This window comes from Carassius gibelio, chromosome B11 (assembly GCF_023724105.1).
Source record: "Carassius gibelio isolate Cgi1373 ecotype wild population from Czech Republic chromosome B11, carGib1.2-hapl.c, whole genome shotgun sequence".
In the NCBI taxonomy this organism is placed as follows: Eukaryota; Metazoa; Chordata; class Actinopteri; order Cypriniformes; family Cyprinidae; genus Carassius; species Carassius gibelio.
The window spans coordinates 8103483-8119863 of record NC_068406.1 but is presented as its reverse complement, the minus strand read 5'-3'; the positions used below and the strand labels follow the sequence as shown (position 1 = coordinate 8119863).

The 16381-nt window shown below is 35.8% G+C and overlaps 1 protein-coding gene across 4 annotated transcripts in view; it reads left to right on the top strand.

Moving 5' to 3' along the window:
• kcnab2a (potassium voltage-gated channel subfamily A regulatory beta subunit 2a) overlaps window positions 1-16381 on the top strand; it is a 130422-nt gene that overhangs the window by 82052 nt on the left and 31989 nt on the right. The window contains exon 1 of one of the 4 annotated variants that reach the window (XM_052569771.1): window positions 876-1720. The exons of the other annotated variants lie outside the window; for them this stretch is intronic. Coding sequence (XP_052425731.1) covers window positions 1512-1720 — 209 coding nt within the window. The 5' untranslated portion in view covers window positions 876-1511. Of the gene's footprint in view, window positions 1-875; window positions 1721-16381 lie in introns of those variants that run through there. 4 annotated transcript variants of the gene reach the window in all.

Sequence of the window (16381 nt, the reverse complement as noted above, 5' to 3'; positions counted from 1 at the left end):
CTAGAAGTAACTTATTATATGTATAAAATACTATGTATTGGAAGTTTATTCAAAATATATGCATTCACGTCGACTTTTACAGAAGAATGATTTTATATAAACATGGATCTCATAGCAGTGCATTTTTGAAATACTTTTTTTTTTAAAGAAGAATAAGAAGAAGAAATGAATAATTTTATTCAGCAAGAATGCATTAAAATGGTCAAAAGTGACAACAACCTTTATATTGTCACAGAAGCTTAAAAAAATTTTCTGTTCTTTTGAACTTTTTATTCAGCAAAGAAAACAAATGTATCAGCGTTTCCACAAATGTATATAATCTAAAACATTTTTTTTTTTTTTTTGAGCAGCAAATCAGCATATTAGACTGATTTCTGAAGATTAGAGTAATGATGCTGAAAATTAAACTTTGCATCACAGGAATAACTTACATTTAAAAAAAATTTCAGATACAAAACATTTTAAATTGTAAAAAGATTTCACAGTACTACTGTTTTTGCTATATTTTTGCTCAAATAAATGCAGTCTTGGTTACTTCTTGTAAAAAAAATAAATAAAAAAAACTATTAATTTTTTTTTAAATATAAAAACAAATAAAAATCTTACAAACCCGTAACTTTTAAATAGTAGTGTACGTGGTTTCTAAACCTGTGGAGACAATGAATATGATATTCACTTCAAAAGTAAAACATATATTTTAAAGCATTTGCAGCTTAGCCATGTGCAATGAAAACAGTAAATATATTAGCCCAAACGTTACAGAAATATCAGTCCGACCAAACCCTCCCACACTCCCTCTCTCTTCCAGCCGTTTGCTCCTCCCACCCTCTCATACTCGTTCACTCACGCTCTGCCTCTTTGTGTCTCGCGCTCTGAATGCACTTGTAAGATTAATCTCTGCTAAGGAGGAGGAGCACCAGTGCATTTGAGGTATCTCAGTAGCTGTCAGATCCAGTGCTCACAGGAAGAGACATGTGAAGACATCTTATCCATTGCATCAGTTTGTTACTTTATGTTTGAAGTCTGCTTTGTGTGTTGGCACTCCCAAGTGATCTGAAGCAGTGAGCTGAGATTACAAAGAAACCAGTTAGTGTGTTTGGATGTGCAGCATCTTTGATCGGAGGATTTGAATGCAAAGAAAAAGAGCTGGACCTGAGAAAGGAAATAAATGAAGACCTTTCTTATGTGAGATGGGAGCTGTGCAGGTGGTCTTGAGCAGCGGGCTACGTGATAATCAAGCTGTGAACTTCATGTGCCGGTCAAGAAGCACTGAAATGAGCTTTATGAGCTCTTTGCCTGTCTAGTTGAGCGAGTCAAGCTTCAGTTTGATCAGCCCTCCTGATATTCTCAGAGCAGGAGTCCCAGCGCATTGCACAGTCCAGCAGGACCGAGGAACTTTTACATTTGCTCTCCAGAGGATCTGGATCTGGCTGACTTGACTTTGTTTCTTGGAGACACTGCTCTCTTTCATTGAATTTTCTCTGTGATAACAGTGCATCCTCTGAGACAGGATGCAGGTGTCGTTTGTTTGCACGGACCACCGGTCCATGAGCCGTAGCACGGATGACAGGCTCAATCGACAAAACACTAACAGTCCAAGCACTGGTACCCGAAGCAAGTTCAAAGCTGTGGCCATGGTGGCCAGGAGCCTCGGGCAGCTTTCCGTCCAGAGCGTCCCTTCTTCAAGTGACCAAAGCATGAGAACTGGCATGAAGTATAGGTAGGATAACTGAACGGAGATAAAAATGTATGAATAGTTTATTTCGTGACTGTAAAGTTTGTAGGATAATATCCTGTTTTGTTTGTGGTAAATGTAGGGATGGGTATCGTTTTAATGGTATTACTACTCTTACAGATACTGCTTATCGATTCGGTACTTTAACGGTATTCTTATCAGTACTTTTTATATATTTATACTGCATTTCATTAGCTCTGTACTTGTACTCTGCATATTGCCAATAAAGTTGAATCGAGTCTATATATGACAAATTAAGAGCTGAATTAGCATTGCTTCATATTCTGAAATGTAAGATAAATGTTTAATGAAATTAATATAAAACATCAATTTGTAAATGCACCAGTGTGCAGGCATTTTTAGTGATTTATACTGTACATAAGATAAGATACAGTAAGAACATGAAAAAAGAAACAAAGTAAAACAAACTGACAATTACAATAAAGCAAATATACAAATTAAATTAAATAAACAGTGCTTTAATTTTTCCATGAAGGTCTACTAACATTACTGTTCAGGTGAGTAATAACAGTATTACAAGTAATTAAGTATTACAAGTTAATTAATTAAATTAAGTTTTCACTGTATGTATTGGTAGATTAATGCTTTTTAAAGCTATAATGTAATTCAGATTAAGAGCTGGGAGTGATTTTGTCTTTGGATTTTGTTGTTTGATTGACTGATGGCCCAAGCGCCAGTCTGGCACTTTAAGACAATATATTGACACACATCGGATTTTCTCCCAACTGCTCTCGTCCACTTAAAGACAAAATGTGTTAAAGTAAATACTCTCCAAGCCGGCATATTTTGACATATTTTGTGTGTATTCGATCGTTTAGGCGCGCCAAAGTGTAATTAGCTTGTCCGGTTTGGAGAGCGTTGTGTGCACACATGTCAGCCTGGATACAGTGTCTCTTGTGCGGATTGTGCTTTCAACATTTTATCATCAAACATGTCCTGCAATTTAGCAACAGTATAAGACAGCCTTTTTTCAACAATGACCAAATGTGCTGATTCTGCCTTTAAGTTTGAGTTTTCGGCTATAATCCTTTAAAAAATTGATTAGCTTAATAAAACAGACATTACAATGAATTGTGAATAGCAAAAATGCATCATAGACAAATGTTTGAATATCAATGCATATAAAAACAGTTGGCAACACTTGTGAAATAGAATTTGCAATATAATATATATTTAGCAATAATAAATGTATGTGTGTTTTTTATATTTCTCCAGTATACCGATAGCAGAACCGTTAATGTCAGACCTTATTGATACGCCAGTCTTTCAGAATTTAGCCCCAGGACCGATTAATTACTAGGTTTTGGTACTCATCCTTAGGTAAATGTGTAGTTTGATTGTTTTAATGCTAAAATATTATTTGTATGCAATTTAGGGGGATTCGCATTATAGCATTCACATAATTTTGACAGTGCTGAATTATCTAGCTCAATAGCATAATAATCAGTATATGCTGGTGCATATATACGTTTCTGCTATTTCAACAAAGTGCTTTGATTGCATATAATGGTTTCAGCCCCATCTGTTTGACTATTTCTCTTCAAATCATTCTGCAAATTGCAGCTTTTAACTGTTGAAGAATAATTAATTCTCTTTCTCAATCATTTTAACCCAATTGAGCGACTGGCAAACTAGATCCATATTCCTGCATTGCTGCTATCGCCTTTTTCATGAAAATCCCAAAGTTTTGTGTTAAAATGTACTGCTATTATGCACAGCTGCTGACATATTTGTCACAGAATCTTTCTCTTAGGTGTTCATAATATATAATAGTATTATATAATTTCATTATGTAATTTGAGGCCTTTTGTAATTTATTTGTTTCATTCTCTATATTTCATACGTGACATTTTCTGCATTCGTTAACAACAAACCCGGAAGTATTTGTTAATTTACATAATGACTGCTAGAAACACTGCCAGATTGCTTTCAGCTGTCATGTTCATTTGCAGAAAAATCCTAATAAAAGCTCTTAATGGAGGCGTGCGATCTTTCCTTCCTATTTAAATCAGGATTCCAAAATGATTGTTGTCAGAGGCTCCAATTTATGTCAAGTTAATATGCGCCTCTGTAAAGCAAGAGAGTTAGCTAGACCTTGATAATTTCATTTATTCATTTATGCACTCATTATGAGTTACTTCATACAATGTCACTGTCTTGAAGCTTCATTTTCTTATTTTAAAGATGCTGGAACACATTCAAAAACAAAAGAGGAAGGTTTTTGCACAGCTTTTTTGATTGGAAGAAATGGTTACCATAAACTGTTTTCCAAGTGTCCGTGTATACATTTAACAAAAATAAATAAAGCATAGTGGTCTGGAATTATATTGGAAAGTTCCAAGTGAAGTTTTTCAAGAGTCAAGAGTTGTAATATATCGTGCCTTATTTACCAGACTTGCTAGAGAAGAAGAGAAATGCAGTGTAAAGAGAGAAGTAATAACGTAAGAGTGAGCAAACATAACATAAATTGCATTTTTGGCTAGACTATGCCTTTAAAATGGGAACTTCTTTTGTGGACCTTCTTTCCATTGTTCAAATTCTCTGAGGCAAGCAGTATTTGATACCAGCGCCTTCTGTTGTCTCGAGATTAAGGTCATAGAGTGATCCCCCCGTGCCAATAGTCAAAGATCCTTCCGGCTCTTAGAAGCCCCCCATATTGACTGCAAGGTCAGCATCTGATCTTCTGCCAGAGGGTGTGGGTCTGTTTGGGTAAACTAGAGCGTCGCTTTGAGCTGATCTTCTCTAATGATGCTCGGAGCGACTGAATCAACCCCACCAAACGCTACTGTGAATGTGTGCTTTTAAACATACCAGGAGTTCATGTATATGTGATGAAAGACTGTGGGCAGTGTCTCAGAGTTTCTTTGAGGGTTTGTTTATGTGTGTTTGAGAACTGTGCTCAAATTCTCAGAGGAAGAAACAGCCCGGCTCCTCTGCTCTGCGCTGCTCTCTTGTCAGGGTGAGTTTCAATGATGTGCCATATTAACTCCCTAGAGCTGTTGGTAGCAGAAGTGGGCCATTGCACTCCAAGTTCAAGAATCGGAAACTTCAGCACAGGAAGTTACATCACAGTCCACTTTTAATGTGATATAATGAATGTGCTATGAACAGAAAACAAGCTTCTGACTACTACACTAAAATAAAGGCATCAGTTCATTCCACAAAGAGCCTTCAACATTCATGGAATCTTTCCATTGCATAAAAAGTACTTTTTTAGTATTATATTTTGGTTAAATACTGCAAAGACAAACATATTTTTTGTTGGAATAATGTGCACTGGTGAAAAATGCTTATGATATCTTGTTGACTAAATATTTGTTCAAATCAATGTTCTTGGGAAATTTAGCTTTTTCATCATTTTCATGAATTGAAAGTTCAAAATAACTATTTATTTGGCATAGAAATCCTTTGTAACATTATACATTATTAACATTATTTGTTTACTGTCATTTTGATCAATTTAAATGCATCCTTGATTGATTTAAAGCATACTGTTAAATTATAAATTAAAATAAGAAATCTGGCTACCTCAATGAGAGAGATAACAGTGCAGTAAGTGTTAGTCTTAAAAGTAAAGGTTATATATAAAAATATTCAATGGAATATTTCCTTTGCACAAAAGGTTTTTATAGTAGTTATATACAGACCAAAAGTTTGCACACACCTTCTCATTCAAAGAGTTTTCTTTATTTTCATGACTATGAAAATTGTAGAGTCACACTGAAGGCATCAAAACTATGAATTAAAACATGTGGAATTATATATGGAATTATATACATAATAAAAAAGTGTGAAACAACTGAAAATATGTCATATTCTAGGTTCTTCAGAGAAGCCACCTTTTGCTTTGATTACTGCTTTGCACACTCTTGGTGTTCTCTTGATGAGCTTCAAGAGGTAGTCACCTGAAATGGTCTTCCAACAGTCTTGAAGGAGTTCCCCGAGAGATGGTTAGCACTTGTTGGCCCTTTTGCCTTCTGTCTGCGGTCCAGCTCACCCCTAAACCATCTGGATTGGGTTCAGGTCCGGTGACTGTGGAGGCCAGGTCATCTGGCGCACACCCCATCACTCTCCTTCTTGGTCAAATAGCCCTTGATGCCTTCAGTGCGACTCTACAATTTTCATAGTCATGAAAAAAAAAAAAATATATATATATATATATATATAATTTATTATTTATTTTTTTAAACACAGTTCACACTAAAAACAGTTATTCTTTTTAGAATTGTTTACTACTTTAAGTAATAAAAAAATGGTTCTTCTACATCATTGCTACAAAAAAAAAAAAAAAAATATATATATATATATATACTGTATATATATATATATATATATATATATATATATATATATATACACTTTCTTATTAAAGGTAAAGAACTGCAGGTGAAGGGTTTTTATGCTACATTTACCCATTTTTGAAGAAATAAATGTGTTTCAGTATATGATTAGCTTTTACTCTTTGCTCCCTAAGGGACAAAAGTCCTTCCAGTCCTGTTTTCCGGGATTGACTCTGGCAGACCGGCACCTTTGTCTCACCTAGTGTGATTTTCTGTAGTCAGTTCCAATCACAGTCTCATTCTGCCCAGATGTATCGAAGCAGACAGGGCCATTGTAAAGAGAGAGGACTGGAGGGGGGCTTTCAATTAACCAGCATCTTTCCCAGTCCAGATCGTGCAGTATTACTCTGGTCGCTCTCTACAGGACGACAGACAAAGACATTGTACTGGTGGGTGTAAAATTGGGAATGATGCCAGATCGTAGATTGATGTCTCTTGACATCTCTGCCTTATCTTATCCATTCTCTCTGTGGAGATACTTCAGTTTAGCTGTGTGGACAGATTAAATGGCTCCGGTCAGGATTCAATTCATGATTCGAGTAAAACAGGCTTATGATTTTGTGGAGGAGATCCTATTAAGCTAGGTGATGCAAAATGGGCTGCAAACCTCTTTATTTATATCTGTCCTTTATTCTGCAAAACAAATCTGTTTAGATGAAAATGCAAATGGAATACAAGTCAACATAAAATGTGTTTGCAACCCAATTTCATATATATATATAAAACGCAGCATTGGTGCAAAGACAAACCTATTTTATTGTTGTAATTACACGTATAGATGATTCATGCTTTTGAAGCTCTGTGACCATTAGCATTGTTCAAATTGATTGTAGCTGACTGGCTGCAGGTTGATTTCAAAGGTTAGCACAACATAATGGCTATCTGTTTCCAAGAACATAGATTTTAATATAAAAGTTTCCCTGGAAACAATCTGCGGTGTTTATAAAAATGACTTGTATATCTGATGTTCACCAAATGCACTTAAATAGCATCTGCGAAACATAATTGGAAGTTCTGAACTCAAAGTGTTGAGGGATGTAAGACGGTGCAGTAAGCGTTAAAGTGTTAAGGCGTTAAAGAGTAGGCGTGCTGAGAGATTTTATTGCACTTCTGGATCTCACTATAACTGATACTACCTTCAGTTTAGACTCACTCCCACATGAAATAATGCCTGATGAATGTTTGCGCGAAACAAACTGGCTTTTCTACAAAGCCACACAATAGCACTATAAACGCTCCGTCTCGCATGTGCATTTCTATTTAAGGCTTGAGGAGAGAGTATGTGTAACCCTTCACTCTGATAAGGCTTTTTTCCAGCTTCTGAACTGAGGATGGATGGCTGGACGTTCTGCTTTCTGTGCGGTGCTGATAGCTTTTAATTAAGGCTTGCATGTTTGCGCTTTAAGAACGTGTAGATTCTCACTGGCGGCAGAATTTCTGTTTTCCTCGAGCTCTAGGAATAGATTTATTAATTCCGGCTGCCGGGCTCTTCCATAAATGAATGCTTTTATTAGTCTCCATGATAATTTATGTTGTGTTGATGGTGTGGACTGCTTCTGTGTGCCTAGAAATGGTTTGAAACCTTTAGCTGTTTACGTTTTTGTCAAGCTGTACTCCCATTCAGAGTGACAGATCTGAATCATTTGAACGCCAATGAAGAAATATCCATTCATTCAATTATAGTTTACTTTTTAATGCACATTTCTAGTCTTATTGAGCAAGATGTAGTTTTAGTTTTTGAATTGCTCTGCCTCTGAAAGGATTTTCATTTTAGCTGCCAAGGGTTCTTAAGTTTCAGCCAGAGGGTTTCAGCAGTGTTGCAGACGGATACTAATCAATACTTCATAATGCAGAAGTAAAATGGGCTGTTTCACATTGGCTTTAGATTACCTGGGCATTTTGCAGGTGGTGAGCAACTGAGATTAACTGTTAGAAATAAGGCAAAGAGAATGACAGTATTTTGTTTGTAAGACCTTCTATGTGATCATAACCATGTTAGTTCAAGGGTTTTAATTACATTATTTAAATAACATATTATCTAAAGAACACTTTACTTTGATGCCACAGCAAAAACTAGGGATGTAATGATTCACTAAACCCATAATGCGATACGATTCATTACTGATTTCCAATACAGTTTTCTCACAACAAATCATAAATGAAATGGTGTCCTATTATTTTATTCTGCATATTTCTTTGTGAAATTGAACTGTCAAATAATAAAACTAAGTTGAAATGTTAAAACAAACCCCAAATAAATAAATAGATAAATAATATAAATAAAATCCATCTCTTCATATAAACAAAGGCTTTGCCTGTGCTCTTTCCATTTCAAATCAGAGGCAACCACTGCATTTTAATTGTGATCCCAACAAAGTTGCTAAATACATGTTATTTAGATTGTAATAAAAATTCTAAATTTGAAGCAAAACCAGAATGCTTTAGCTTTGTGAGATTATACTAAATAAAGCACATCTGAATTAAACGGCAGACAGGTTGAAAGAGACGCAAATGTAACTCTCTGACAGCAGGTGGCGCTTATGGAACAGTAGATATTTATAGGCAGCTGCCCCTTTAATACTAGATGCATGGATCCAATATAATGATACACAAGATTTCTTTCTCCGCTTTTTAAATTTAGGTAAGATGTTAAGGTGACCAGACGTGCCACTTCCCAGGGGCACATTATGCCCAAATTGCCTAAAATAGCGATCAAAGTACTGCGAGAGCTCATGACGTTCCAAACCCGTGAGACCGTTCATCTTTGGAACACTAATTAAGATATTTTTGATGCTTTCTGAGAGCTCTCTGACCCTCCCATAGACAGCAATGTAAGTAACACGATCAACGTCCAGAAATGTAGCAAGGAGATTGGTAAAACAATCCATGAGACATCAGGGGTTCAACTGGGGTTCAACTCTCCATTTTGGAAAGTATCCACTGAGTGCAAACAGCATATGCTGTTCTGTGTCAGCCACACCATATGGATACGTTTTCTACATTTATTTACACTTTGATTTGAACACAAACAATGTATTTGCATGCCACAGCTGACATAGAACAGTGTACGCTGTTTGCATTCAGTGGATACTCTCCAAAATGGCGCTGGGGTGACGTGGAGGAGACAAATTGTTGAATAAAGTCGTTATTCTTATTTTCTTTGCATACAAAATGTATTCTTGTAGTTTTGCAAAATTACAATTGAACCCCTGATGTCACATTGATTATCTCTTTGCTAAGTTTCTGGACCTCGATCGTGTAGGGATCCTTATTGTCTATGGGAGGGAAAAATATAACAAACATGAGGATGAGTAATTAATGACAATATTTTCATTTTGGGGTGGAGTAACCCTTTATAAGCAATATTTGATAGAAAAAAGTAGAATATTAAAATGATTTCTAAAGGATCATGTGATGCTGAAGACTGAAAAAACTACAGATCCTTAACATGTTTTTTTTTTTTTTAAGCACAGAAAGCACATACTGTACTTTATCTCTCCTGCTCTCTCTCTCTTTCTCTCGCTCATATGCACACACACGTTAGCATGCACGTTAATACTGTTAGCTCTACTCCGATGATTTTATCAGTAACATAGTCTAACAACTTAAAAACTACATGACTTCACAAGTGAAGTAACAACAGCACAGTTTGTGAAGAAAATGAACTGAAAAGTTGCACTATTAGTAGAGACATTGCTGCCGAACACTTTTGAGAGATGCACTGATACAGAGATGCAAGATACATGCTTAATCTCTCTCTCTCTCTCTCTCTCTCTCTCTCTCTCTCTCTCTCTCTCTCTCTCGCTCTAAAAGCTAAGTTATTAACTGCAGTCTGCTATAAATGGCTCAAGCCTCCGTTACTAGGTTTAAAATGCTATTAGCAAAAGAGGCATTGGATGAGATGCGTAAAAAAAATTATCCTACTCCAAATAACCTTTTAAGTACAAAAAACTGGACAGATGCCTTGAAATATATCATCTTATTGATGTCTTGAGTTGTGGTAACCGTAGTATAAGCGGAGTGATTGATTTTGGTGCATTGAATTCTAAGACAATAATGCACACCTGAGGTGTAACTGCCACTCTGCCTCGTGTCGTGTTCGCATCACCACCTCAAGTGTGCTTTATTTTCTTAGAATGCAACGCACCAAAGTCAATTATTCCTTGCTTAACAGAAAACAGTTGTTTGAAATTTTAATAAAATTTCTAAATATTTCAGTTTTTACTGTGTTTTTTGTTCAAATAAATACATAAAAGATTAAATAAAATGACTGACCCCAAACTTTTAAACAGTAGGGTCTTTTTTTTTTCTTTAATATTTTTAAATAATGAGTCTTAATCGAACTGTATTACAGCAACATACAAAAGCCATTATAAAATATGGGCATGTCCAGACTCTATGTACTGAAGTGGAGGGGATGGTGTAGGACTTTGAGAGCGACGGGCGTTCCAGTTATGCAGGTCTCCAGAGCTATCTGTGAAATTGTGCACATACAGAATCTGTGTGAACCACTTCATAACAATGATAATGGTAATGTAAACTCTTATTCACAATGTGTGTGTGGAGGCTGTGGAAAAACGTGAACATTTATTCATGATGTGTGTGTGGAGGCTGTGGAAAAACGGGTGGTGTTGGTGGAGAAGAGGGAAAGATGTGGGATTGGAGATGGAACTTCTTTCTGACTAGAGCTGAAGCCATTCTCAGGTGGAGCTACTGCTTTTAGAACAGGGTGTAGGAGGCTTGCTCACAGCCTGAATTGCTCTTACATAAACACAAATTTCAGAGAACAAATCTGCACGAGGCAGCCATCAGAGTATTGGGTGCATATGCAAGAATAGTGTACATATAATTCAACACGTTCCCCACCACAGATTCCTAATGGAATATGGTACATTGTTCCTTCATGACCCTTTGGCCTTTGCCTGCCATTAATTACTCATAACAGCACGGCTTGTGCACTACTTTAGTGATGCTCTCATTTCCTTTGAGGGCCAATTGGCTACTGTTTGGTCATGCAAAATGCATTTGCCTTGCCTAAAAATGAAAATGTTGTCATCATTTATTCACCATTAGGCATCATAAAAGTTGGCAATATGACTTGTGCACTATATTTCAAGTACTGAAGCCATGTTGTGCTGATGTTGAAGTCATTTTAACTTAAGTTTCAAACTTGACACGTCAAGACATTTTGCACCAGGTTTCAATGATGATCGAAACCAATAGCATTTGATGTCATTTATGTGAAACATGCATTTTTAGAGGGTCTGCCATTTATAAGCATCATAAAAGTAGGGAATATGACTTATTTTGAAGCCATGCAATGTCTTGAACATAGACTGATATTGAAGAAGATGTCATGTCAATGATGACTGAAATCAATAACTATGTATGTTTTCCCAAGGATCTGCCATTCAAATTATGTGAAAATTGACATTTGTTAGGTCGAACTATTCCTTTAATACTGACAAATGTGTTTTGACAAATCGTGTTCTACTTTTAAAGCGAGATGTCCCGATCTTTTGAGTTCACAAACTCACTGAGGCAGGTGGAGACAGTCAAGATCAGCAGAGACAGAAGTCATCTGACCCCTGAAAAGCTGGACTCCCTCTGCTTCGCAAACAAACCTGACCGCCCCGTGTACTCTGCATATCGTTAACCCGGCTAAAAGACACAGGTGACATTTATTGACCTCTGGCTTGATCTCCAGTGACTCCTGGCAAACCCAATCTCCAGCGCTGCACCTGGGTCCAGTTGTGACTGGGCCGCTGTCCACCAGGCAGTATTCAGCTCCAGCCCATGAAATATTCAACACAACACAACGCTGACAACAAAGAAACAGTAACACAATCAAGACTTCACTGGCCCAGATTGTCTTTCGATTTGCTCGTTCCTTCAGTCCAGCATAGTGGGTTTAACAGGGTTAGCTTATTATCTGAGCTTCCCTGACACAGCTTTTGTTAAATGTTTATCGGTGTAGACAGCAGTAGAGTTCCAGTTTAATCTGTACTAATCATGTTAGAAAACTCTGTTTGATGTCACAAACATCAAACCATGAAAGGAGTCCACTCCTGATCTCCATATTTCAGATCTTATTCACTGTACATATTATCAGCAAGGGCGCAAACAATGAATGAATCACAAACAGCCTTGGAATTCGCGTGTGCATATTGTTTGTTTCCTACTGGGTGGTAATTGCTGCGTATAATGGGAATAAGAAGGCTAATTTTTGGCAGCCAGAGATGAGATGAGAAATATTTTTGGCACGTGCCAATTTCCACGTTTTTGCACAATTCAATCACACCGACCAGTGTAATGCTTTATTGAAAGGCCATCATGCAAAAACATATTGATTTTTAGTTGTGTGGGTCGAAACACAAATTATGCAAAATATCGGCAGTTTGCGCAGTTTAAAAAATGTGCATTCGCAATTCTGTTTTAATTCTGTGTGTTGCATAAGTGATGTTTCAACAGCATTTCCGAACCACAAAATTTAGACTACTAGTTAGTTAAATTGCACATTTTCACCGAATAGATGCTCTCAAGCTGAAATCGTGTTTGCCTGTGGAGGTAACCATAGCAACATGAGCTGCTCGAGCTGTTTCCATTAAAATCAGTTCTGAACCGTACAGTACTTTGACAAAACACAAGTACTGTTATTATGCATCACTTTGTTAAATGTTTACTTATCGCAGAAGTACTGTATATCGCTCAAAAACTTTTGTAAGTCTTTAAAGTGCCTTGAAACCTTCCATTTCGGCACAGGTCGATCATTATGACAGATCTAAAAGATGACAAATAGGCAGTACAAAATGCTTACTTGTAAAAGACCTTTTTTGGAAAATAAATGCATATATTTATGTAGTGTGAAGTCTGATCTTTGTGAAAATTCAAAGGGTCAGTAATTGTGTCAATTCTTTCACTGTTTTTCATTTGTACTGAACTGTACAATAAATTTGTCCTATGGTGTGACATAGCAAAAATGAGGAAAAAAATCTAAATATCTTCATTGTTAGACACTTATTTTCATATAGTGCTATTTATTTTATTATATTATAATTACCATAATTTTTTTCCATGACTTATTGGACAATTTCAAGACAAATTTTGTTGTCATCCATTCAAAACTGCTGAAAATAATACCATTTCAAGTTGAGTGATATTTGTATCTCCCTTATTGCAACACTTAGCTGTTTTTTTGTTTGTTTTTTTTGAGCAATTTTGAGATAAAAACTAATCTGTGGTTCTTTTATGTGTGTCACTCCATTGGACTCTACGTCACATTAAAGGACAGAAATGGTAGTTATAAAATTATTTCTATGTAATTTTGAACATGTCAAAGGAGAAAGAAAGTTTCATTTTGATGCAAACAAAATCAACATGTTTTTTAAACAAAGCCAAAAACTATTTTCATCAACACAATTCAGTGTCTTACACAATCAGTATGTTACCGAAACTCTTCTAGCCCCCTCGCTGCGTGTGTTGCACAGCTAAATATGATTGATATTCAAACTATATTCATTAACGTGAATTATTTCTTTTCTAACTATATGGCTACTCTTTTTTAAACATAATTTTGATTTCTATTTTCTTTCTGCATCGCTCTCTTACCATCGCATCCCTTCTGTGTGGATCCCTGTTAATTTTCTGTCTATATTTCCATGTCCTCTCTCTTCCACTAATTTCTCTCCCTCAAAACCAAAATATCACATTTTATAATTATTTTCATCACACTTTATACCAGTACAAGTTTTCTGTAAAAACATCAGAAAATTGAATAATGTAATTATTGCATTTAAAAAAAAAAAAAAAAAAAGAATTAAAAAATAGTTTAATCTAATGTAATTATTTAAAATGCTTCTTAAAGAGACCTTGTCCCATGGTGGGACAGTACAGGCGTCACACCGGAGGACATTTTCTGTCCCACCATAGGACGTTTCTTAGGACATTAGCGCTAAGGAAGACACATTTGCATATTTTTTAAGTTTTTTTGTTTAGTGTACAGTTTTTAATAAAAAAATATATATATATAATTCAGGGGTATCAAACCAAAGGACAAAAAAACTTTTTGTAGTGGTTCCAAAAAAGGGCTTGACAGTGGGCTTCAGGAACACGATCATGAATGGGGTCCCTCAACTAATTAAAGTTTTCTCTGGAATTGGCCGATTTAAAATCAGGATATGGTGTCACTTCAGCTTCTCCTCAGCGCTGGATGTGAATCATATGAGGAGCTTCAGTGGAACATCAGTGAACTGCAGTCAGATGAGATTTTGTGAGGCCATGTGTCAGTAAATACTAATTTTCCTTCCTGTCAGCTGTTATACTGTGCTTGTAACATGTGCTCTTCAATTGCACGCACGAGGCGTGCAGTATATCATTTAATATTAAAGCGTATTTATATATAAAAGGTTGTCAGAAATCACAATGCGTGTCAGATCTGTGTCACGTTCAGCAGCAGCAGCTCTTAAAGAAATAGCAGCCAAAACAACGTAATAACCATCTAATCTGATGTGTGTTATGAACAAAAAAAGAAGAAAAAAGAAGAAGAAATCAATAGCTTTTGTAGCTTTAAGCATTCATCTATATTTAATTTAAAATGTAGTGTGCGATAACTATTCAATTTCTGTATATTTCCTATTTGTAGAAGGGTTTAGGTGGCTTAATATGCATTTATTATAATGAGTTTATGTGAAGTTTCATAAAAAATTTTTTTAAGTCGAATAAATGTTAAAATTGATAGCTTTCATTTGTACTGTAATGTTAAAAGGCTATAATCAATGGCCAATTTCATAGACATCGCAGACATCAGTATTGGTATCAGTAAATCTCGCCTTCAGTGATAAAAAAGATGCATGTGAAATTATTGCAATATAAAAGTATATTTAAAAACATTAATGTTAAGTGAGATTATTTGCGAAAAAAAATTCAATCAAGTGGTTACATGTTTTAATCGATTGGCAGTATATCATTTTTGTTATAGAATATGAAGAATATTTTGTGGAATGGGAAGATTCTTCACAGAACCAATCGATGCCAGTAATGAACCTTTTTTTGTAAGAGTGAAATTCACACAGAACATTTAGTCTTCATTCATATATGAAACATGCATATATATACTGTATATTAAATAAGTGTTTTAGTGTTTCATGACACTTTAGTGGCGATGTTGTTGTTTTTTCAGAATAATATGAAGCTTTTAAATAATTAAATTCTTTAAAGTGTGAACTCTACTGCTATGTCATGCTTAAAAGACATTGTTTAGAGCATCTTAGCTTCACAAAGCATCATTGCCTCAACCAGGTTTGGGGGCAGCAGATGAGAGTCATTGTTATTGCACTGCTGTCTGATGATTGCAGTCACACAGAAATGACATGCTTCATGTTTACAATAGATTTGCTGATAACAGTGACAGAAGGCTTGCCTTTGCAAATAATATACATGTGTTCTTCATAATTAAGGAACTGAACCATGATGCTTTTGTCCAACATACAACAGTGCATCTCACCACAAACTCTAATTAAAAAGAAAAAAAAAAAAAATTATACATTGACCTCACCATTGTTGATTAACCACATGCTCTTTACTTTTTAGCTCCATGTTAATTGCAAAACTAGATTTGAGCAGATACTCTATCTTTTTCCCCTAGTGAGTTGTGCATTGCAGATAGACATTTGCTTTTTAACTTCAAGATTCCCTCGTGTCTACAGGAAACAGAGCAGCGCTCAAATGGGTTATTTATCAGTCATGTCTGCATTTTAATCTTTTGAACTTAAGTGCTGAGGTGCCAGGAGATATCACTAGCCATATTAAAGTGCCCAGTAAATACAGCTATGAATAGGATCTCATGAAAAGCAATATCCTGTCCTGCAGGTTGCTTTTTGGATCCAATGCAATGTGCAGCTCTCTGTGACCCGCTGACGTCTGTCTTTCATTGCATTCTGCCACCGGACACCCACATGCTTCTAATCCAATATGGACACCCCCACACAAAAACACACAAAACACCACACACGCTTAAAGAAGCATGCACATACATGCGTTGTACTCCTACACACACAGACCAGTGTTAATTTTGACAGCAAATTCGGATTTAGTCTTAGTCTTAGTCTTTTGAATAACACACCATTTAGTTTTAGTCACATTTTAGTCATCTGAAATGTTTTAGTCTTAGTCTAGTTTTAGTCGACTAAATATCATAAGAGTTTTAGTCTTAGTCTAGTCTTAAGTCTTTTAGTCTTAGTCTAGTTTTTTTTTTTTAGTAGAACAAAGTCAACTTAGTTGACTTGAC